The sequence below is a fragment of the Phocoena phocoena genome, chromosome 3 (genome assembly GCF_963924675.1).
Source record: "Phocoena phocoena chromosome 3, mPhoPho1.1, whole genome shotgun sequence".
Classification (NCBI taxonomy): Eukaryota; Metazoa; Chordata; class Mammalia; order Artiodactyla; family Phocoenidae; genus Phocoena; species Phocoena phocoena.
Window position 1 is genome coordinate 29,598,641 of NC_089221.1, and position 24,642 is coordinate 29,623,282.

Below are 24,642 nucleotides of genomic sequence, written 5' to 3' on the forward strand. Positions count from 1 at the left end.
TCAACTGTTTAAAATGGAGAAGAGGCTGGATGAATAGATAGATAGATAGATAGATAGATGATAGATAGGTAGATGATAGATATCTGTACTTAATTCCAAAAACTTCACCTGCTAGAGCATTCTCCCCCCACCCTCCAAGATTAGATTAAATTCCCAATTTACCAAAGGATATGGAAACCCAACTAAAGCAAGGTGACCACACAGAGCTAGAGCAAATACAACCTGTCTCTACTGCACTACCCTCAGCCCCTGCAAATCCCTCAGAGGGGCTTAGGACAACCAGAGGCTTAATTCTGTGCTGTGTTATAATCCTTTTACCCGTGGGACTTACGTGGCTCTTTGGAAAGAACTTGCGCGATCTATGTACTTACTGCTTCTGCTGACTTGAGCATTTAAAGGTATTGGCACCCTGCTCTAATTTAAGCCTAAATTAGCATTTTTCCTTCATCGGAATAAAGGAGAATCAGCCCTCAGGTGTTCTCTGACACTGGACCAGTCAACATTCTGAAAATGCCCATTTTCCTATGGCAAATCATTGAATATCCATGACCTCATCATCAGAAACACACACACACATTTATAACAGTAAATACAGTAAGTACAAATCTACTGTAAAGAATTTGAAAAATACAAAACAAAGTGAAAAAGAAATCGGCTGTTTGACCAATCAGAGGTAACTACTTTCAATTCTTTAATGTATCTGTTTCTCTTTTTTTCATTTCTAAGTATAGCTATATACGAAAATGAGGATCCTGGTATATTTATTTTTTGTGTTCTGTTTCCTTTCTGCACTCATCCCATGAGCGTTTTCTCATGTCACTCAGTATCCTTCTAAACCAAAATGTTCACAGCAGCATAGAATCCTGCCACAGACCGACACTATCACTGATGTCACCATTCCCCATTTTTGGAGCCATAGGTTTTCTATTTGTGCTGTAAGTAACACGGAATGAACATCCCTATACAAAAGTCTTTGTGTACATGAATAGTTCTTTAGGATCAATTCCTAGATCAATAATTATGGCATCAAAGGGTAGGCATATTTTTCAGGCTTTTGATACGTAAGAAATTACATCAGAAACAATTTACTTTCCCATGCTCAGAATGCCGGTGTCTGAGTTCATGGCTCTTGGCCAAGTGTCAATGCACAGCAATAAGAATCCCAATCTGTCCGTATTCAATTTGTTTTCTATTTTCCCTTCTGGATGTTTAGTCGGGTTTAACCTCCAGTGTCCAAACAAACATTCCCAAAGCTTCTTAGAATCTGTCAAGCTTGAGAAATTAACTTGCCCACAACCTCTCGACTGCAGGCAATTTCCAAAGCAAATCCTGTTCAGAAATCTAGCTTCACGTGTAAAACAGTGGTTACACAGATTCATTCCACTGTCCTTTCACTGAGGAATGCGGTGTATCTGGCAGGGTAGTGAGCAGAAGCCTGTACGGAGGTGAGTAAGACGCCCCTACACTGAGGCCTCTGTCAACTACCAGCAGAACTGGTCCGGGATTTCAACGTGATTTCCAGTGCAGCCAGCATATTCTATCTCTAGATTTTGTTTAGCTAGTTTGCAGTAGGCATTATCATCCCAGGGCATAAAAAGTGCGGGACCAAACTGGTGTTTTCTAAGTATCTCTATTCCTGGAAAGACTTCATGCTCTCTTCATTGAATCGCACAGACCTCCTCCTTTACTGATATGAGTCCCATTGAGGAATATCCTGAACTTGAGGACAATTTTATAAGTGAAGAAAGGGAATTACAAGAGGAAGGGGAGGAAAAGGAAGAAGAAATCTCTGAAAATGCGAACACGGAAATGATTTCCATGGAAACACTACTCAGAGTGTTCCGAGGAGCAAACGAAGCACAGGACGCTAACAGATTTGCCAGCCACCAAAAGACAGAGAACATGTATTCAGAGGTTAGTTAGATTATTTCATAAAAGGGGCAACCTGTACCCAAGAAAAGTTTCCCTCAATTTTGAGCCTATGTTCATAGAATTTCTCCCCACATGTATCATCATATAGAAATTATGATGATTCCTTTCAAAAACAAAAATTTTAACATCATCAGGATTGTAAAGTTAATCAACTTTCTTTATTTTTTCCTTTTAAGAACTTCATAAAAGTATTTCAGGACCTAGGTTCCAAGAATCTGGAGCCAATTGAAGTTGCTGTTCTTCTGAAGCATCCTTTTATTCAAGATCTGATTTCAAGTTATCCAGACTATAAAATCCCTGTGAGTATTACCCCAAGGTCCTAATACAGTCTTAATTTGGTTGAGTTCAGGTTCAGGGCTTGGTGGGATGTCACAAATGTGGAGGGACAGAAGGAAGGAAGAAGCTGAACTAGGCTGGAACAGGGTCTGAGGAAGCTAAACTGGTAATGGTGTCAGGCCAGAAAGGCCAGCCCTCAATACCCAAATGGCAGCAAGTTCAGACAGAATAGAGGTGACTATCAGTACATCGGTACCGTGATAGGACCATCAGTGTATGGATAATACTATCAGTACTACAGATAGGACCACCAGTACTAGGGATAGTACCATGGAGCTGCCCCATCGGGACTCTGAGGACTTGGGTCTACCACAGAAGGCTGGAGGTAGGTGGCTGTTAAACTTGGGTGGGTGGCCGTATTCATGTTCTGCATTATTCCAGCCATCAAATGGCCCTGGCTTATGATTGAAGAGTATGGAAAATAGAGTCCCCCTGCCGAAGAGAACTAAGGGGACCATGATCCCCAACCAAGTGCTGATTTGTTCACCGTACTCTAATCACGGTACACATCGTCTCTGTAGCTCATGCAGTGACAGTGCTTATGAAGGAATGTGTGAGAGTTCCCTCAGAGAAACTGTTCAAGATGGGAAAACTGAGGACAAAACCTAAAGAGACCGGACCAAGTCAGCAGAACACAGGAAGGAAGAGAGGAAGAGCTGTGTCTCAGAGCTACCTTAACCACGCACAGCTCAAACACACGTGCTGCATGGGCACCCACCGGGCAAGTCCCGGGTCCCCAGCAGTAAGAGCTACAGAAAGCAGGGGGTGACTCCCTTTCAGAGTGCGGCAGGTTGCTACAACCCTCTCACAAGCCTCACACACTTAACAGCGTGACGTCTTCCTATTTGCCTCCTGTTAGTCGTTTATTGGACTACAAAGAGTTTGCTGAGTTTAAGATAAAAACGCTTTCACTTTGATAAGATGCAAGTGATCTAAGAGGCGTTTCTCCTGACCCCTCAGTGATAACCTGCTATGCCCGGAACTCAGTCTATCCAGACTTAAATATCTTTGTACCTACATTTATTTGTTCTAAATTGATGATCCTTTTTACATTTTATTACTTCTGTTGGCAATAATTGAAATTGATTTCTAACCAGCTGGCAGACACTAGGCACTTTCAGTAGTGAAGTATGATGACAGCATTTAAGAACATAGCTTCTGGAATCATAAAGTCATGGGACTGAATCTCGGATCCACCACTCACTAGATACCTGACCTTAACTTTCTCTTGACCCGGGCTTTCTCACCTGTTAAATGGGGATAACACCCATTCCTAATTCAAAGGGTTGTGGAAAGGATTAAAGGAGATGGTGCCTCTAAAGCACGGGGCACAGTATCTGACACATGGCAAGTACTACAGAAACGATGGCTGTTGGGATATCCATTCAATACTGAGCACTTACCACTGAGGCTGGTAAAATAAGTTTCCATGGGAGACAGCAACATGAGTACCAAACTCAGTTGCTGCTCCCAGGCAAATTCCACTTCTGTCTGCAACAGAATGTTTACTCACAGGAATTAAATCAATAACAGAATGATAGAAGGTAAACCACACCCAAGTGCAAAATTACAGGAATTCAAAGCATAGGACTTTTTGTGCTAGAAACTGAGTCTTCAAAGATGGCTGGAGTCTAAGAAAGTTAAGAGGGTGGGGAGAGAAGGTCTATGTGGATTTTGCTGTAGGGGTGGAGAGGAGACCACATCCTGGGTGGAAAGAGAGGCCCGGGGGAAGGCGTGGAAGCCGGGCAGCGTGGAGGAGTGGAACCCCACTGGTTGAAGAGCAGACAGCAGGCTGTGAAGGGCTTGGAGTGATCCCGTTGAATTAGTAAGATCAGGCCAGATTGCAAAGAACCCAGACATCACGTGGGGAAATAGAGTTTCAATCTGAAAAGCGATGGAGAATGGCTGTGCTTCTGAGCAGGGGCATGATGTGATGTGAATTTCTTCATCCCTAAGTGTTTCTTTGCCTCTTAAGCATATCATATCATTATGTCTCTACATTTAACAGACCTCTTTTTTAAATTATTTATGTCTCTTTATTTAAACAGGCCCAAAATATTTGGAAATGTGGTTGGCAATGTTCTAAGTCATTGTACTCATACATCCCACAAGCATTTACTCTTCACATTGAGACAGATATGTCACAGGTCCCTTTTCGGCATCTCATACTCCATACTTGCATTAATAAAGACCCGCTTTCTTCCCCGCTTAGGATGAGGGAATAAGTCAGTATGACCCTGGAATTAGTGGGAACAGAGCACATCAGAGCTAGACAAAGGGTGGAGAGAAGTGGGTGGGTGGGTGTCACACAAAGGATGGACAGCAGTCTGCCAGCTGTGGGTGTCTCCCTGCTTTTGCCTTCCCCTGGGCAACCGTCATTCTGTGTGAGATGTGTTCCAGAAGCCCATCACTTGAGACTGCATTTCATCCTACACATTCTGTTCCACATTTCAGGGAACAGCCCTCCTATTTTAAGCCAGTAAAATAATTTTCAAATCCTTAGAATTATATATAATAGGGTTTATCTTACATTACCAAGAACAATTAGGACCCTAAAACAATGCCACGCTTATTTCCTCCTATAATGGGAGAAGAACTCCCTACAAAGTCAGGACGATTTGGGGAACATTCTTACTTCTGGAGACTTTAGAATGACTTAATATGATTGACTTGCAGAGAAGATTCTATTGACACTTTCCTGAAAAAAGAAACCCACCAACAGATGACTGACTGCCTTCGAAGGCAAGTCCCCTGAAGATGTGTTCTGACGCCCAGGGAAAGCTGAAGTCCACAGGGCTCTTGTTAGTTTGCATATTCCCCTCATTTTGGAAGGAGTTTTATCAACTTGCACCCCAGCTGAAGCACTCCTGACGTTTTTGAGCAGCACAGGACCGACTCCGTTGTGGCAGGATGTCTGATATTCTGGGCTGCAGCCCACTATATTCCAGGAGCACCTTGACGCATTGGTGACCAAAATGACCTCTGCACATTCCCCAAATCCTCTCTGGTGCACAGACTCCTCTGGCTGACAGCCCCCCAGCTGGAGGGTATCTGACCTCCCATGAACCAGCCTCATAGCTCGGGTACCACCTGATACTCTAACAGTAGAAAAAGAGTTCATCAGTCTGTCTGTCTGTCTGTCCGATGGTTCATTCCTTCATTGCCAAGGTGCTTCTGCTGAGTCAGCTTCTTCAACCCTCCCCATCCTGGTCCTTTGCATCTCCTCCCTGTCGCTCCACCCTGGAATTTCATGAGAGGGCAATGGACCACCCGCTATCATCTAATCCGGACTCTTTCATCTGATTGTGACCCAAGGAGAGCTGAGCCTTGGACCTGAAAAGCCTAACTGTGATGTTCGAAAAGGAAAGAGGTTCCCTTTCCAGTAAGGTGCTCTATTCTCATTTTCACTAAGCAAATAAAGAAAAGAAAGAAAGGAAAAGAAAAAAAAAAAAATCTCTGAAGACTCAGTTACCAACACTCTCATCCTGTCATCGTTTTTTTGCTCCAGATATCCATGTACAAGTAAATAGATCACATTTTTAAAATGAACTTTAACCACAGTGATGTTATTTGAAGATCTTTCAAGATAAGTAGAGCAAAAACTAGAGTGTGGTTTTTCAGGTTAAAATGTTGTTTGCTGCTATAAACAGTGGGAAGTGAAGGTTGTCGCCTAACAGCTCTGTGTTTACAAGGTTCATGTTTGGAAGCAACACGCATTTTAAATACATGTGGAAAAAAAAGCGTGTGTAATTATTTTGATACGTTGTATTTTTTGCTCCTTCTGGTGGGTGGCCTGGCTTTGTGGTTAGGAGAGCAGAGTCAGAGACCATGCTGACTGGGTTCACACTTACGAACTGTGTGACCTTGGGCAAGTGACCTCGTAGTGCCTTGGTTTCCCCATCTGTAAAGTAGGGTTAATTATCAACCATACTTCACAGGGTCCTTGTATGGATGAAATGACTTAATCCATATAAAATGCTTAGCTCCGTGCTTGGTAGGTAGAAAGCACTCGATACATAGTAATTATTATTACTATAATTATTACTGCTGGTCTGCTGGTTGTTGCAGTTCACAGGAAATATTTCTGAGCCGTGCAAAATTGTACATGGATGAGCTAAAAAGCTGGCATTTCAACTCCTGAATTCCGTGTCTGCTCTTTGGAAAGAAAGGAGGCTTTCACTGGTGCAGTGCCATGATGACAGAGGGTCCAAACCAAAGTCCCAGGAAGCCCCATGTGGTCAATTCCTATGCAGAAGATCCAGATTTTGTGTTGGATTTTATAATTATTTAATCTAAAACCACTTATTTAACTTTAGTTTCATAGATCTTTTACAGAGAGGTTATTTTCAAGGAACGTTCCTAAATTGTTAAGAAAATGCTTTGGTTAAATGTAACAAGATCAATGAGGACACTGTCGCTGGGTGGTTAGTGCGGAAAGTCAATTAATTTCCTCTGATGAATAGATTTACAAGTATAAGTGGACATTGGACTTTTCTATACTAATCCAGCCAGTGTAGTTTCTTGTGATGCAAACATATGCTGAATCAATGTAGATTTCTTTTAACAAGCCTGTACGTCAAGCATACAGCCTTAAAATTAAGGGTTCCATTCACTAGGAGATAAAAATAAATCTTTTCATGTTAGAATCATAATGTCACAGGAGAATCTCTTAGAAACAGATGCATCAGGACCCAATTATGTGAGGGCAAAACACCTATAAATATAAATGTAACTGGAAGGGACACAGTCTTCAAGGTATCTGACATTAAGATATACTCCAGCCATCTCCTTTATGTTTATAATAAAACATGATGGCTGCTTCGGTGCTTTGTGTTTTCAAGGCACCCATGTCAATCATTTCTAGACTCTCTCAGGCTTTTCTCCACTAACTGCTACTTAAAACTATGGCCCCTGATTTCAGCTCTAAGTCTAGACAATCTGATTTAAATACTAGAGTTTATAATTTTCCCCCTTGCCCTGGAGTGTCAAGTAATCACAGGACAGCTCATTCCTTAATCCCCAAGTTAACAGTCCCTAGTCAGCATTAGCCATTTGCAAACAATATACTATGCAAAGAAGACATGTTAGTAAGAACTGTGGAGGGTAGGACCAGAATGGTCAAGGGCGAGCAGCTGTTCTTTTTCGCTTAGCTCACCTAAGATTGACCTTTGGCTGTAGGAGATCTGTATATTCAAAGAACAAGCTCCTTCAAGAAAATGATTCACTATGGTTCCTGGCAGTGACTGGTACAGCGATGGTGTGTCCCTCATTAGGGGTCCGTTCAGATGCTGAACTAACTAATGTTTTCATGAGTGAAATGACTACGGTCAGATAGAAACCTCTGGGGCTTCGCTGGTGGCTCAGTGGTTGGGAGTCCACCTGCCAGTGCTAGGGGAGGCGGGTTCGATCCCTGGCCCCGGAGGATCCCACATGCCGCAGAGCAGCTGGGCCTGCGATCTGGAGCCCGTGAGCCACAAGTACTGAAGCCCGAGCACCACGGCTGCTGAAACCCGCGTGCCTGGAACCTGTGCTCTGCGGCGGGTGGGGCCACGACAATGAGAAGCCCGCGTCCCACAGGGAGGAGTGGCCCTGGCTCACTGCAGCTGGAGAGGGCCCTCTCAAAGCAGCGGGGACCCAGCACAGCCAAAAATAAATAAATTAATTAATTAATTTAAAAAAAAAAGAAACCTTTGGAACTCAGCTCTGAAGAAAAGAAACATTCTTAAAGCACTTTCCTAAAAAAAAAAAAATTAAAAAACTAGAAACTGCATAAATATAATTCTACATTTTTCACACGTGCTTATACCCCTTCTACATTGTGATAATGTCTTAAATTTATTTTACAAACATCTGTGATTTATTATTTTTTTTGTGGAGCATAGACTCCGGACGCGCAGGCTAAGCGGCCATGGCTCACAGGCCTAGCTGCTCCGCGGCATGTGGGATCTTCCTGGACCGGGGCACAAACCTGTGTCCCCTGCATCGGCAGGCGGACTCTTGACCACTGCGCCACCAGGGAAACCCAAACATCTGTGATTAAAATGTAACATAGCTGGGTATTTTAAGTGGACAAAAAACAGATCATTCAATCTCTAATGTTTAAAAAAAACAGAAATGAGATAGTCCCCCCACCCTCAAAGTAATCTGCTGTTCTTAAATTCTACAAATCTGTAGACATGATTAATTTGGCATTAGACTTTTCCCTTAATAGAAGGTGGATACTGGTTTTTATTGATTGATAGGGAAATAATGTTTTGCCTTTCCCATTATTGACAAACTCTGCTTTTACAAATGTTATTTAATCTGATACGACACCTCTGTTATTAGATGAGGAAATGGAATCTCCAAGATCTTTGCTATCTTTCCAAGGGCACAACTAGTAAGTTGCAAGGCAGGATTCAAGCTAAATAGAGAACAATTTTCTCAAAGGAAAAAATAAAAACAACTTACTGTTTAATCACTGCCACATATTAGGTGATCATTCATTCTAACTCATTTACTAATATTCTTGACTTCTCTTTGAATCTCTTCTCTTAGGATGTTAAAATAATTCTCCAAAGGAGTGAGCATGTACCAGGAAGTGATGAAGAGAGGTCTCCTTCCAGACTCACAGAGGAAAAGAAATGAAGACAAGAGAGCGGCAATGAATCTTCCAGACATCAAGTGTAAACATGGTGTGTGTTGTATACATTATCATCATAAGTGTAGAAATGACCCCTACCAGGCTATGAGGGGCACGGAAAAGGGAGTCTTCCTTAACTTGGAGAATATTCTGTAATAAACTTTAAATTTCCAAGCAAAAATCCGAAGTAAGAAGGAGTGCATTTTGAAGTGATTCTGAAAATAAAAGGCACCAGAACAATATAAACATACACATTAAGTCATGAACAGTCCCGGTGAGAAGTATCTACATTAGGCAGATACAGTGAAAATTCCCCCAAAGCTCCACGTCAGGGCAGCATGGCTGCATACAGTTTGTTGTTCTCGCTCCATAAAATTCCAAGGTGTATCTCACTAGCCAAGGAGAAGGCAGCGTTATCAGCTGCTGTTACAGTCATGATCCTATTATCTATTCATAATTCTTTATTAATAGAATATGTTTCTTGTATAGATAGAGGTACAATTATAGCACTTGTATAAATTAGTGGTTCAAATTCAGTGATACTTATCTGAAGAAAGTGATTTTGTTCTTGTTGTTTTCGTTGCATTTTTAAGTGAGCACTGATGTATTTTCAGTGGCTGGGCCTCTGTGAAACCTCCTCTGGATCTCCTCACTGGCTGCTCCTTCTGTGGATCTTTGCTGGACTCTCCTCTTCTACTCAGCCTCTAAGAGTTGGAGGGCCCCAACACTCAGCCTTCTCTGTCCACAGTCAATTCCTGGAGGAGTCGTCCATTCCCATGACTTTATGGGGCCAAAGCTGAAGTTTCTATTCCCGTCTTCCCCCAAAATCCAAACTTCTCTCTTACTGTCCACTTGATTACCAGAGGAATGGCTTATCATCATCACAAACTCAACATACCCAAGCCAAAGAGAGGGAGCCTTCACATCACCCCGCTGCTCCAACCCTCTACTCATGTAGAGTCTGGTCCAAGTCCTTACCTTGATTTTAACCCTCGCTGCCTGTCTGATCTCATTTCCCGATATTTTCCCCCAGCCCGCTCTGCTTAAGCAACAATTGTACCTTGTTGACCCTGGAACACAACAGACACATGCCTGCCTCAGGGCCTTTGCACTTGCTTTTCTCTCTGCCTGGTCCCAAATATCTGCATGGCTTGCCCCTGACTTCCTTCAGGCCTCTGTTCAAATGACACTTTGTCAGCAAGGCCTTCCCTCAACACATAATACAACATAGAAATAACCCACCATCCCCATACCTCTCATGCCCACTTTAACTTTTTTTTCCATTACACTTATCAACACCTGACAAATGCATGTTTACTCTTTTGTTTGTCTGTCACTCCACTAGGTTGTAAGTTCCATGAAATAGGGATTTTGTGTATTTTCTTTATTGCTATACTCCTGAACCTAAGACTAAATAATCATAGCCAGCTTTAAGTTGCATTATAATACATTTGTGCAAAACGTGTAGAGGTATCACATTTTGATTGATCACTGAAAAAAATGAGCCATCCAAAGACAATTTCAATTGTCAATGAGAATGATATTCTATTTCTTTTTTTTTTTTGCGGTACACAGGCCTCTCACTGTTGTGGCCTCTCCCGTTGCGGAGCACAGGCTCCAGATGCGCAGGCTCAGTGGCCATGGCTCACGGGCCCAGCCGCTCCGGCATGTGGGATCTTCCCAGACCGGGGCACGAACCCATGTCCCCTGCATCGGCAGGCGGACTCTCAACCACTGCGCCACCAGGGAAGCCCTATATTCTATTTCTTGAGAGTAACACATTGCCTAAATCTGCTTCTTGTGGGTTCCATTCCCAGAACACTTGTCCTCAAGATGATGGAGGATGGTAATGCAGAAGCTTAGGAGGTGGAGAAGAAACCCAGCCAGAGATTTCACAGTTTCAACTAGCTGATTCACTTGTAGTTCTAGTTATTCTAGAGAAGGGAGCTGAGGAACATCTGAAAATAGGACTCAGATAAATATCATGATAAGGACACAGGCAGCCAACCAACCGACATTTTATTAAGGATTGAAGATGACAAGGCAACATTACATTGCACTAGAAAAAAATTAAAAGCGGAGACAATGGCTCTGTAATGATGCCTTATATTTTCTTGTAATTGCTTGCTGTAACAATGTTCTTGCATGGTGTAGTTAACGAAGGAAATTGCAGAATTTCCCTCCTGAGGCCCATGATCTCATCTGAACTGTAGGAGAGCAACCCACACAGAGGTCTCCCTGGTGGGTATTTGCCACCATGTCAGTCTCCAGTCATCAGCAGGATGGAGCAGACCTGGTGGTGGAACATGACCTAGAGATGTAAATGGAGCTCTCGCACCGCAGGTTCTGGAGCAGGCAAGGGTGGAACTTCACACTGAAAGCAGAGACTGCATGGGATTCTGCCAGAAGAAGAAAGAATGTACTGTAAGCTCCTTTCCCCAAGAGCCTTCCAAGTGTTATAATTCTAGTGGACGCCCAACCATCTTCAGGTCATTCTGAGGCTGCTTTTGCCCTGCACATTACCATGTCCTCCGGCTATTGCTTTTGTGAGGTGGATCTGAAGTCTCTGATCTCGGACTCTGGATACACCATCAAGATACCTCTCTTAATGCAGCCCGGGAACACACACACACATGAACCCACACCTGCAGATTTTGAGGAGTCTGAGGTAACCAAAAGAAACTTATGACTTATATTAAACTTACAAATAACTAAAGCTTCTAAGCCTTTGTTTCATGTGCTTTAGCTCAACCACATTTCCACCTGTCTTAACAGAGGCCACTTTTTAAAAATATTAAAGTACAGGTATTTACATATAACCCTATTAAATTCATCTTTCAAATATGTTTTTGTATTCTATTGTCATGGTGTTAAAAGAAAATTTATAACCCAATTGTACCATCTAGTACATGTGTATTGTCTACTTATGTGGTGGCATAGCTGTCCTGGTCTCAGAGCCCTGGGACAGGAAGGCTCTCACTCCCTCCTGGGAAACTCCTGGAGTCTCGAACTGTCTGCCATCTCCTGTGGCGGCATCTATGCTCCCCTGCAAGTCCTCATCTAATTTAAAACAAAAGAGTTAATCTGATTTTAAATCTCCCAGAGGAGGCTATCCCTTTCAGGACTCTGTACATTCAACCCAAATACCAATCTCGAAAAGCCAACCTTCAAGAGGCCATCATGTCACATGATTAACAGCTGAGCCAACCTTTCTACCAGGCAATGGTCTGATGTACATCATTGCACTTTTGGTGTATGTTAGATTATAAGATTCGGGGATCACCCAGAACTCATTTTAAAACTGTCAAAAAATAATATAGTATTTCCTATGAAAAGAAAGGGAAGCTGATGCTATTTTCTGCTAAAATAAATATATCACCAGTGATGTCTCAATGAAGGGATCACCTGGGTAAAGATGGTCAAGGAAACAAAATGTCCGCTAACGCAACAGGCAAAGGGTTAGGGTTCCGGCACGCCTAAGATGAATGAGAGAGCAGTGAAGCTGGGGACGTTCACTACTTTACCATGAATTTTTCTTCTCTTTCTTCCCATGAATAGGTCTCCTCCTCCTTCTTGCCTGGCTGTCAATGTCCACTTATTTCAAAGATCCATTTCTTCCTCTTTAACAAAGACATATTTTAGACTAATTCATGAGAAAAACCCGAAAGGGGGCCACTGTTTCTTCTAAATCATAGGTCAAGGAGGTATCAGCGTGGGCTGCTTGAAATAGCTACTTCCAGAATCATTTGCTGCCAACATGCCATTGGCCTCAGTGGACGTTCACGTCATCCACGTCCACCTTCTCTCCACCCTCATCCAACCCACACACCAAATTGGCACCCTCTTCAACATCTCCCACTATGTGCACCATCTCCTCTCTTTTCGGCACTAAATATGACTATGTTCTCCAGCTCTCGCTTCTATGAGATGAATCTGAATCTTATCCTGGTTGCTCTCCTCTGGACAGCAATGTGACATTTTACAGGGTTATTCATGATATCTTCACGCTATCCTTGGGAACAAGGTAAACAAATATGGACTGAATGGCAAGTGAATTTGTAACCAGTAGAGTGAGGTTCTCAAACACAGAAGATTCATGACATGAGTTATTTATTATCCCTCTCCCTTAATGGGCTGTTAGCTATAGGAAATACTGACTATGTCTCTCTTACTTCTGTGATTTACAAAACTTCAACAAAGAAATTCAAAGAGAGAGATAGAATTCATGTGAATTTTAATTGTGGTTGGTACAATGTTGGAAGAAATTTGAATTAAATTATGCTTAATAAGAAAAAGAGGACTCCCTGGTGGCGCAGTGGTTGAGAGTCCGCCTACCGATGCAGGGGGCGAGGGTTCGTATCCCGGTCCGGGAAGATCCCACATGCTGCGGAGCGGCTCGGCCCGTGAGCCATGGCCACTGAGCCTGCGCGTCCGGAGCCTGTGCTCCGCAACGGGAAAGACCACAGCAGTGAGAGGCCCGCGTGCCGCAAAAAAAAAAAAAAAAAGAAAGAAAAGAAAAAGATAAAGAGGACTCAATAACAAGGTTAGGATATTAACAATAGTGAACGGTAGGTAATAATAGCTAATATTATTGAAGGTCTACTATGAGTCAGGCACTGTGCTGAGTGCTGAGGCATTAGCTCATTTAGTCTCATAACTCTGTGAAGTAAGTACTCTTAAGATGGCCATTTACACATAATGAAAATGACAAGTAGAGAGATTATGTAACTTGCCCAAAGTCACGCAGCTGGTAAATTATAGACATAGACTAGGAACCCAATATGAACACCCAAAGCCATCCTCTTACCTAGTTTGCTCAACTTGAAGTACAAATAACCAATTGCATAAGCCCAGGATGGAAGAAGTATGACTTAGCGATGTTTAAAAATAAAAACAGAAGGGTTTTGGTCAAAGTGAATTGAATCTAATTTGCTGTGTGTTGTGTCCCCTGAAGAGTCCAGTGTCCTCAGAGCAGCATTGGTAGGAAGGGAGATGCTGATTTTCCTCTGATCGGTGCTGGTTAGACCTCACCGGCAATTCTGTGTGCAGTTCCTGGCCACACACTTGAACATATGCACAGTTTATATATGCAGAGGAACTGAGATATATATATATATTCAGAAGGGAGGAAACTCAAAACCCCATAGTCTTAGCCTTAAGTAGAGAAACTTCCAATGTAAGGGGCAAAGGAGCCATCTCCCACTATTTGAAAAGCTGTCCAGATGAAGTAGCTTCTCTGTGGTCCCCAGGGATGAACCAACTCTAGTGGTGCATGTTGCAGTGTGGCAGATTTCAGCTGACCATGAGAAGCGACAAGCTCCCTGTTGCCAGGATTATTCTGACAGATGCAGGGTACCATGCGGTACCATGAAGGGAACCTAGAACTTTACCCTTTTGTCCTCCTCCGACTGTAGTTTTACCTCTACTGAGTCAGCTCCTCAGCTCTGCAACCCCAGCTTCGATCTCTCCAAAGCGCCCTTTCAGTGCTCTCTTCATCGTGTGTGCATTTCTCCTTTCTTTAAAGCTCTTTGAGAAGGCTCATCCCACTGTGTGAGCACCCCCTATTTCCTTGCATTAGAATTCCTACCCATGGTGTCCATTGCCACACTCCAGCCACTTAGCTGTGCTGGCCAGCCTGGGGCTGTCTAAGGGAGGATTAAATAGGAGTAGAGGAGATACAGACAGTGGACGAAGCGTTTGGCTAGATGACTATATGGCCCAGCCCACCTCTGAAGTTCTCCTGGGAGAGCTTCTCCTCGCAACCTCCCATGCTATTCTAATGGCAGCACCTGTGGTTCTCCTGGACTCCTATTCTCAGAACTGGGGCTGTATCCTTGTCTCTTCATCCTTTTCCCGCCTTCACACCCTATCTTACTGATCACTTCTTACAAATATCTCTCACATCTCTCCTTTCCTTTCAGTGCCCACTCACCACCCTATTTCAAAATCCCTCAAAATCCTTCTTCTAGACTCTTGCAGTGGTCCTCATTTGACCCCCCTACTTTCTGTATCTTCTCCCAAAGCCTCCATCGTTCTCCCCCAATCCAGCCTCTACACTGTTCACAAAATAATCTTTCTGAATCTTTACTTAAGCATGTCACATTTTTGTTTAAAAACCTTCCCTCTGCTTCCTTGTTATCAAATAGATTCCACATCTCTTAGGATGTTATTTAGAATCTGATTCTCTCTTTCTATGCTTATCATCTTTTTCTCACACTCAACTTGACACAACTTCCCTCAGCATGGTTTCTGGTACTTATTAGATACTCAATAAATACGAAATAGATTAATGAATGAAGAGGAATGTCTCCTTTTTACAGAAATTCTAGCAGGTGTAGAGTACCTTTTTACAGTAAAGATGTTCCTACAACCTTATAAGTCCCTTATTCTAGATCTGTGGAGAGAACCGATTTAACCTTTTCAATGTTATTTGTGTGTGTGTGTGTGTGTGTGTGTGCGTGTATCTGTGTCTGTGTCTGTGTGTGTGTAAGGAGGGTCACTTTCCTCCTCCCCAAATGGCCCCCTGTAGCTCTGGAGGAGGGAGGCTGAGTGACATCAGGGTACATCTGCTAGAGGCTGAATGACTCACGAAGCTAATGAGAACTAAGCATCCTATTATAATCACCTCCTTTTAGCACTGGGAGCCTAGTCTAACTCTGAACAGGTCAGTGTAGCAACCCCCGCCGTCTGGGCTCCCTCAGGCTCCTCCCTTGCTCCTACCCTTTTTTTCTCTAAATAAAAGGTTCCCTAACTCTGCTTCCAACTTATTGCAACGTATTCTGTCTCCTGTTGTACTTAGCTGGCACGTTTGACTTAGTAAGAAATTTACGTTGCCTGTTGGATAGCTCCTTCCACCTCCAAAGTTTTCTCTGCCGTGTCCCCTGATCCAGACTTAGAGCATCCTCTGTTACCCAAGGCATCATCAAAGAGTCTGTTGAGCCAGGGCTAAACAAATCTACCAGCACATTCACTGTCAGATTCTCAGCAGAAGGACAGAAGGAAACGTTGTTTTCAAGCGTGTGTCAAAACAAATCTGGAAAGAGATGCCACTAGCGTCTTGTGGCCACAGTTCAAAGCCCCACAAGGGCCTCACAGGGCTCAAAGCAGCACTCCGAGCACTTGAGCTCCAAACAAACACTGTTGTGTCTTTGCTCACTTCACGGCTAACCGCAGGGAGACAGCGACACTGAGCGCTGTCTGAAGCAGCCTCACCTTGTTATGCGCCCCACAAACCAGGCTGAAACCACAACATCCTTGTGTTCTGCATAGGGCAGACTGCGCCATGGACTCCCAAGGGCGAGGGCTGAGCCTTCTCCCACCAATGTCACCGCCTTTTGAGCCCCTTTCACGGTAAAGCTCCTATAAATCAAGGAGAGCCTTTGCCACCATGCTCCTTGCAAAAGTGTCCGCAGGAAGAGTGCCCTGGATGGAAGACATCTCTTAGCTTCTCATGCTCCAGGAGAACTTTACAACTTCTTTCTGAATGGAGTAACTCTAAAAATATGCTGCTTTTATTTCTTTCAGAGTACAACTTCCTCCAAGCTGATAACCACGTTTCTAAATATTGCATTTTCCTAGGGGAGGCGGGAGAGATAGCAAGCTGGTAGTAATAAATACTTCTTGGGTATTTGACAAGTGCCAGCCACTCTTCTAAGCACTTTCTAAGAATTAACTCATTTAATTCTCATCTATAGGCAACCTTAGAATGTAGGTATATACCTATCCTCATTATAAAGCAGAGGAAGCTAAGGCGTGAAGGGGGTAAGGAGCTCACCTAACTTGCACAGCTAGTAAGAGACTAGGATTCCTACCTGCGGGGCAAGCAATCTGTTTCCAGGGTCTTTGCTCTTGACCCTTGGACCACGCTGCTTCTCTGTCATGTGGGCGTCAGGTAGAGGCATCCCAAGGTATAACCACGTGTGTAAAATTCCCAATAGTTCCCTCAGCTAAGGATTCAGCCCTCTGCCCTTTGAGCAATGCCTCCCTACAGATAGAAATTTGCCACCAGGGGCCTTGCCTTATGCAATCTGGTGCCACTGACTTACATACCTGACTTTTTTGTGGTATGTCAGGTATTTTTTGTGGTATGTCTGTGTTCTCAATTTCTCTGTCCTTCGTCCCCCCCCCCCTTCAGATTCCATATGTCTGATCACGGTATCTCTCTCTCTGACCTTCAACCAGATGGCATGTGACCTAGCCCCCCAGTTCAGCAGGAAGGGTCTAAACCCTCTGTCCTGACAAAAACACTTGAGGGCAGAGGGACAGATGAGGCCCCAGAACACACCTCCCAAGCTAAGCCCTCGACTGCAGAAGAGCCGTGCTAGAAGGACTTGGCAGGTATTTAAAAAATACATAGCAGGTCAGGATATCTTTGTAATGGCTTCTTAGTCTATCTTTAATTTTCCCACTTTTCAAAGACAGCACAGGACAGATTTCACTTCTCTTTATTCTACTACCAGAGAACAGAGCACAGGTACTATGATAAACAGCAATTAGCACTCATCCTCAGTGCTGGAGAGGCCGCAGGGCATGTTGAGGACTGTCACACACTGATTGGCTGCGACCCAATATTACCTGGCAGGGCCGTGGGAAGCCAAAAATTCTGATCCTCATGCAGAATCTCTTAAATTGTAAATATTGACAATTAGTTCAAATAGTTTAAAACGTTGTGTGGGTCAACTCTGGGTGAGCCAGACGATTACGTTCATGGGCCTTGCGTGTGGCTCACGGTCTATCAGTTTTCCACGGCTGGGTTTCCCAGAGGAGCTCACTCCAAGCAAGTCAGAGGGCTGGTCGGGGTAGCAAGGGTAGAGGCTGCTGCCAAGCCCCACGTTTCACAGCTTCAAATGCACCCTGAGCCACGGCCACCACTAGCTCGTACGGCACCAGGCACCGTCTGGGAGACACCCCTTCCTGCAGCCTGATATGGCACCATGGCAGGCCACGGCAGATCTAGTTCAGGGCTAACAGAGCTCACCCTCACTCTCCTCTCAGCTGGTCGCATTTTCACAGTACACAAACTGCCCAGCCATGCACAGCAGCCTTGAGGTGGTCCCATGAGCACAACTGGACACTCCAACCACGTGGACGAAAAGGAACAATAATCTGAAGAAGGAAAGCAGTCAGTGGCCACGGTTCTCCAGCTATCCTTCTGCAGATCCCGGGCTGCCAGGCGTTCGACCTCCCGGCAGACTAGGAGTGCACGGCTAGACCAAGATCAGAGGTACGATCCTCTCTGCAGCCCGTCTTCTTGTTGCCTGTATCTCCCATCTTTGCTAGACACGGAAGGGTAGAAGAGAGCTATGCGTGAGACAGACAAGGCTGAGCTTTGAAGAAACCTGGAGGTGGTGAACTAGGGCAGATCCAAGAAGGAGCACACAAAGCCGCCCACCATCTGCCCAGGCATTTGCCCACACATTCCCTGGATTTGGGATTGTTTAGCCATGCACCTCTTACCGAACTCTCAATTTCACCTGCAAGACTAAATTGAGATGGAAGAGCCAGCACGGCTTCCTGTCGCCACCCCTCCCCCTATGTCTAGGAACAGGCAAGACCACGGAGGTAGTGATTATTAACAATGCACGTATCAATTGTGACCACACTGTTGTTCCGGAAACCACAGCTGGTGGATCGCTCCCCAAATTGGCTGCAGACTCACTTCGTAAGGCGTCCCCTTCTTTTTGCAGAAATTCCCAGAGACAGAAGAGGATTGTCAGGAGATGTTTTCTCCATGCCTATCCCATCACCCTGTCCCCTTTCATTGCCACCATCACACCACCTTCACTCTTTGGGGAAATAAAATAATATTTTATGAAAATAAAATGTATCTTTTGAAAAGCTTGATACTGATTCTAGGGGCTCTGTGGGCGAAGGCACTCCCACTGTGCTCCTCCCATTCTCTGGTTCCCCACCTCCATCCCAGCACTCCCTCCCACCCACCGACACCAAACATCCCCACCATGAAGCCCGTGACTGAACAGCTGGCTGGCCCCCTGTCCCGGGAAGCTCCACAAGAATTGAGTAGGTGATATCTGTTTGGCCACGGAACCCTCTTATTTAGGTCTCAGAGCCCAGAAAGGTCCAGGCAATAAACCATTATTTCTCATGAACCTAGAGTTTCTGCTGGGGGTGTAGCAGGAACCCTAACATAAACTTGGGGTTTATGAGACTCAGAAGCCCATTGGCAGAAGATAAAATCCTGAGACAAAATGTACCTTGAGCATAGAAGGAGCTAGAGCAGGTAGATTCAATAACAATGAAATGGCTGTGAACTCAAGACAGAGGGTGATGTAAGTAAATGCTACAAGCGCTGTTTCACAAGAACCCTGGGACACGGTGCCTCTAAAAGAGAATGACACCAAAAGAAGGCTAAGTTGTTTGCTCCTCTCCAGCAGAAAACCCTGCAGCCTTGATCCCTTCCACTCCCCACATACGCTGAGGCTCCGGTGTCCCAGATGCAGCTGGAGACAGATGCCCACTAGGGGAAAGAAGATACTCTGCAGAAAAGGAAAAAAAATCCCTGACAGGAGGGGTGATGCTCAGAGGAAGGGGCCAAAGTCAGGGAAAAGAAAGAAATGGCGGATTTTTGGTGGCCCACCTCGTTGGTTCGCAAGCACATGTAAAATCTACCTCTACCCTCCCAAAGATTCCCCAGAATACTTGGGCAACCTTTTTCAGGAGGCTGGTGGTCCTGAGAGAGAGTAGGTGGGTTCAAGCGCCAGGGAAGTTTGAATTATTGTTCTTATCAAACTATTTAGACCTGTAAGGTGGCAACATCTGGAGAAGCTAGATTTAAAAGATTCATGTACTTTAACCTTCAGAGCCTGTATAAAACTTCCATATGTTTTCAATTTAGCCTGTATGAAACGTTTCCTAAGAAAAAATTGTACTATACACAATGGATCACTGAGGCAGAAGGGGATTCTTGTCCTAGGAAGATTTCCAGGAAGCGAGAGGGCGGTGAGGATGCTCCATTTCTATCCTCCAGAGGTAGAGCTGCCTCTCTTACTCCTTGAAAATTGCCCCCATCTTGGTGTCAGCAGATCCAGGGTGGATTCTGAAACTGAGATGTTCCAAACTGGCTTGCCAGCTCTCTGACTTACAAGAAACCCAAGAACTCTTGTATTTCAAGAAGTTGGATCAGTCGTAACATTTTAAATGCAATTTTCTGGTGCTGGGAAATCGTATAGTATTGCAAAAAGGAACAGGGAGATGATAATCACAGTTCAAACTATGGGTATGTTACAGAAAATGTTCAAAGGTGCCCCATGACACTGACTCACTCTGTCTGCTCAGTCAAAGCTTCCTTTGTCAGATTAAACCCCCATTGACATCATTACATTTTCATATCTTCAAAAAGGAAGTTGTGTGGCTTGGAAAGTTTTCCTTTTCCACCATTTTGCTTAACCCGGAGTACACTAACATGACAAAGTCAGGAGACGTGTGTGAGGAGAACACGTGGAACCACTGGGCTGCCATCTTCCTGGAGATTTGCGGGTGGAAAGTAACTCTATATTTGCAAGAAGTTGCTCTTAAATTTTTTTTAATAGATAATGCATGCTCGTGGAAAAGTTCAAAGCTTATAAGGATATATGGTCAAAAGCCAGTTCCCATCTCCGTTCTCTCTGTCAGTCCCACAATGCTCCACCCAAGAGTCAACTACCTGTACTAATTTCTTAATTATCCTTCCGGAGAAGATATTTGATCGATACAACCCTTCTCAGTTTAACACAGATTGCAAGTGATTTAAAACAGTGATTTTCAAATGGTAATGCATGTATGAATCACCCAGGGATCTTATTAAAATGAAGATTCTGATTGAGTCAATCTTGAGTAGGGCTAAGATTCCGCACTTCTAACAGGCTCTGAGGTGATGCCAAGGCTGCTGGTCCCTGGATCACACATTGAATAGCAAGTATTTAGAACACTATATTGACTCTAATACATCCTGGTAGTAACGTGAATTAGTACTTCCTTTTTGGAAAGTGATCTGACAACATTTATTAAAATTAAAAAGATTTGAAGTCATCAACCCAGCAATTCCATTCTGAGGCTCTAGCCCAGAGGGAACAAACTACACATAACGTTTCAAGCTAAAACAGGAGACTTTGATGTACTTAGAACATGGTCTTCCTCTCTTAATTGCTTTAAAATGGCTTTGGTATGAATGTTCAAGAAGCTTTTTTTAGCTCATTGGTGCTTACATGGTACCTCCCAGTTTGGTTGCTTTCAGCAGAAAAAGAAAAAGAGTGAAGTTTGATATCTCAATAATGACCAGAGAGGACATGATTTGAGATTCCCAAAATCAGTTGCTCCTAAGGGTGGCCTCTGTAACTGATTAAATCCCCTTGAAGTCTTCATTGAGCAGTACCATCCATTTCTCTTCATGTAGCACAGAAGTTGTCACCTATCCATAACAGTGCTCTTTTCAAAGCTTGTTCTCCCCCAAAGAAATAAACACCAAATTAGCAGTATCTATCCCACATCACGGTGAAGAATGTGGGGCAGATTACCAAAGTATGTGAGGCGCACCTAACTTCAAGTCTTTTTATCCTCAGAGTTAAGAAACATTATTTTTTCCTCCCCACCACTTACCCACATCTAACTGCAATCAGACAGACACCTAAAATACACATACGGCAGATCAGCTAGAAAAAAATATGGCCACACTTGCATCTTGTTTTGAAGATTTTTAGATAATATCAAAGATTGCCTCCAAGCCACTGTTCTGGTTTTATAATCCAGGGCAATGTTTTAACCATTTCAGAAATGGAACTAGGTTTCTAGTTCTTTCTCCTTCCAAAATGCAGAGCAGATTTTTATTTGACTTCAATGGCAAAATTATTAGACGTAAACAAACATGTAATCTAATACGTTCAGTTATTATCACCCAAAATGTTTATTTTTATGGCGAATTCAAAAGAACTAAGACATCTAGACCTCCAGACATCCAAAACATCTGTTATCTGCTTCCTTCTTTTTCTGAGAAGTTTCCTTCATAAAGGAAATTTCTAGTCAAAGATTAGGACAAAGATAGCCTTCCTTGTCTCATTTTTCTTGTCACCTGCATTAACTTTTCTCACAATAGTGTTGATGGGCAGCATACTCTTTACTCGTGGTTTGTTAAGGTGAGTCTGTAAAAGTTGATGTTCTGAGGGCTTCAGACCCTTACCAGACGTAAACATTTAGTCTTCCTTGGCAAATAACTTTGTGTACCCTCCCTCCATCTGTGGGAAACATCAAGTACAAAAAGAGTCCCCAAGCCTGTCTGAATAAGATAATGAGAGCCATCACCAAGGCAATTGGAAGAACCATAGCCGCTGATCCATCGTAACTTTCCCTTCCAGCCAAATATTACACTGCCCCTGTGCAGTAAGTATCCAGGACACCCCACCCACGACAAAGTATTAGCCTCGATAGGTTAAGAAGGCACCAGGGAGATAAAGTTCCACTCTGACTTTTCCCCAGCACCTTAAGAATATTAAAGTCAATTGGGAATTCAGAGTTCTACACCTGTTGCTGGTTCCTGGAAATGCAGCCAAAGAGTACTGCAGGGGAATCTAGGGTGATCCATGGATCGGGAGGGACAACCCATGATAAGATATAAGATTTAGCACGTACAAGTCATGTGTTTTACAGCTTTAGTGCCCCCTGTCTTATAACTTCATAGCATGGTACATAGTAATTTGTATGATTTACTAGGGCTTCCTTTCTGAATTAAGGACAAGAATAAGCAATATGACATTCTCCAAGCAGTACAATTCTATTGTTTATAAATATTAAGGACAAACAGTTACAGGAACTAGGGTGACAAAAGTGCTTCTTGATCAAAGGACAGTTTTCATAAATTAGCTTTTTTCCCACAAGTTAACATCTCTGAAATTGGAATGAGGCTTAAAATTAATGTCATCTAGATTTGATGCATTGCAATAAATAATTCACATACAAATGTTTTTGGTTCTAAAGCAATTATAATACTTGTAAAATAAGTTGTTCTCTTAATTATACCATCTCAGGTTTTTGGTTTGTTTGTTTTAAATGTATTGACCTAGGAAGTATTTTATTTATTGAATTACCTAATTAAACATCCTTCTATCTTACCTAATTGACCAACATTCTGAAGTATCTGGTGCCACACTAAAAATATTTTCCTTTAAAGGTAATTTTTACTGTTACCATTGTTGTCTATCTGTTTCCTTCTTGGCTTGAAGCCTGACTGGCTGGGCCATTCTACCCAATTCCATTGAATGGATTGCAACTCATACTGCATCACTTTGGAAGAAGAGCTATGTAACCCTAACTTTATTCCTCTTTGTTTTCAAATGTTACATAGACTTTTATTGTGAGAGCAGAGCTACTTCTTACCCAAGTAGCATTGTGTTTAGCAGGACACTGACCTGACCTACTTTGATGGGAATGGGTTGTATGATTGCAAATCACTTACAAACACTGGCTGACCTCTTTCCAATTCTATAAGGTTTCTCTGAGAGGGCACATGAATTAAAATCATTATGAAATTGTCTCTTCAATTAGACAGAAGCAAAATGACAGAAAATTCTACTATAAAAGTCTATTCTACTCTGCTATTCAGATGGCGACATCTTTTCTGTATTCTTCTTTTTTCTCCTTGTGTGTTCTTAATGATTCATTAAGAGTTATCCTTAAGAACCAAATTGCTCCTTTAGTCAACTCTTACCTCCTCTTAAGTGACCAGTTTAATTCATCTTACTAGAATGATGACTCATATCTGAATGACTTTATTTAATCCCAGAATTAAAAAGCTGTTTGCAGGACTTAAACAAATTATCTGGTAGGGTTGTTTGTTTTTCGTTTTCATTTTTCTTTTTTAGTATCACGTAAGACACTGCCCAAATATCACTTTTTTGATCCTGAACACTGCTGCACATAAAATATTCACTATTTAGGACACATGGAAATACAACTCAAAATGGTACTAGATTAAGCTTTTGGAGGGTCTAGTGTTTGTAAGTTCTAGAATTACCCAGATAAATCATCCATCCAACCATTTTTATTATATAATTACCAAAGTGCTAATTACATGTATTTTGGGTGTTCCCTTATTGGGGAAAATGTTTCTAACACCTATAAACCACAAGCAGAGTGTCAGATTAAACAAACTCTTTGTTCCCGCAGTTTGTTCAAGAACAATTTGTATCCGTAAGCAAAACTTGATATCAACATGGTTCTGGCCCAAAGTGCTGACTTAGAACAGATGCTGGTTAACAGTTCAAAAGGTAAAGGGTCTACAGAAATAAAGGGTCTAAGATTAACTGGACTTCAAAAACGAAGCAGAAGAGAAATGTGGGGAATCCTTTTCATTTCAATTCAAAATTGGTTCAAGATTTTTATTGTTCTTCTTGCCTAGAAAACAAGACCAAACCCTACACATTTGAACTCAGTCTCATAGCATATTGCTACTTCAAAGTGGCTCAACCCAAATCAACTTCTGGTACATCACAAAAATAAAAGCTGAATTGTCAAGACAGAACTGTTTTCTAAACTACATAAACAGGAAAACCTAATAATCTCTCTGAAGTTTCCTACCTGAGCACGTTTTGTTGTTGTTCAGCAAACCTGTTGGTAAATCAAGATGCTGCCTGCAATGGTTGAGATATTGCTTCTTTGACATAGTCATTCGCAGAGTAACTCATAGTAATCATAGCAAGATAACAAGACGGGAATAGTTGTAGCCAATCAGACCTGAGCCAATTGTGTTATCTGCAAAAAAAGAG

General features: G+C 42.9%; 1 protein-coding gene across 1 annotated transcript in view; it reads left to right on the forward strand.

The window, feature by feature from the left end:
* SPEF2 (sperm flagellar 2) overlaps window positions 1-8,895 on the forward strand; it is a 172,611-nt gene extending 163,716 nt beyond the window's left edge. Inside the window, exons 34-36 of the mRNA XM_065873225.1 lie at window positions 1,675-1,914; window positions 2,109-2,231; window positions 8,806-8,895. Of these exons, the coding sequence (XP_065729297.1) occupies window positions 1,675-1,914; window positions 2,109-2,231; window positions 8,806-8,895 (453 nt within the window). The remainder of the gene's footprint in view (window positions 1-1,674; window positions 1,915-2,108; window positions 2,232-8,805) is intronic.
* The last annotated feature ends 15,747 nt before the right edge of the window (window positions 8,896-24,642 follow it).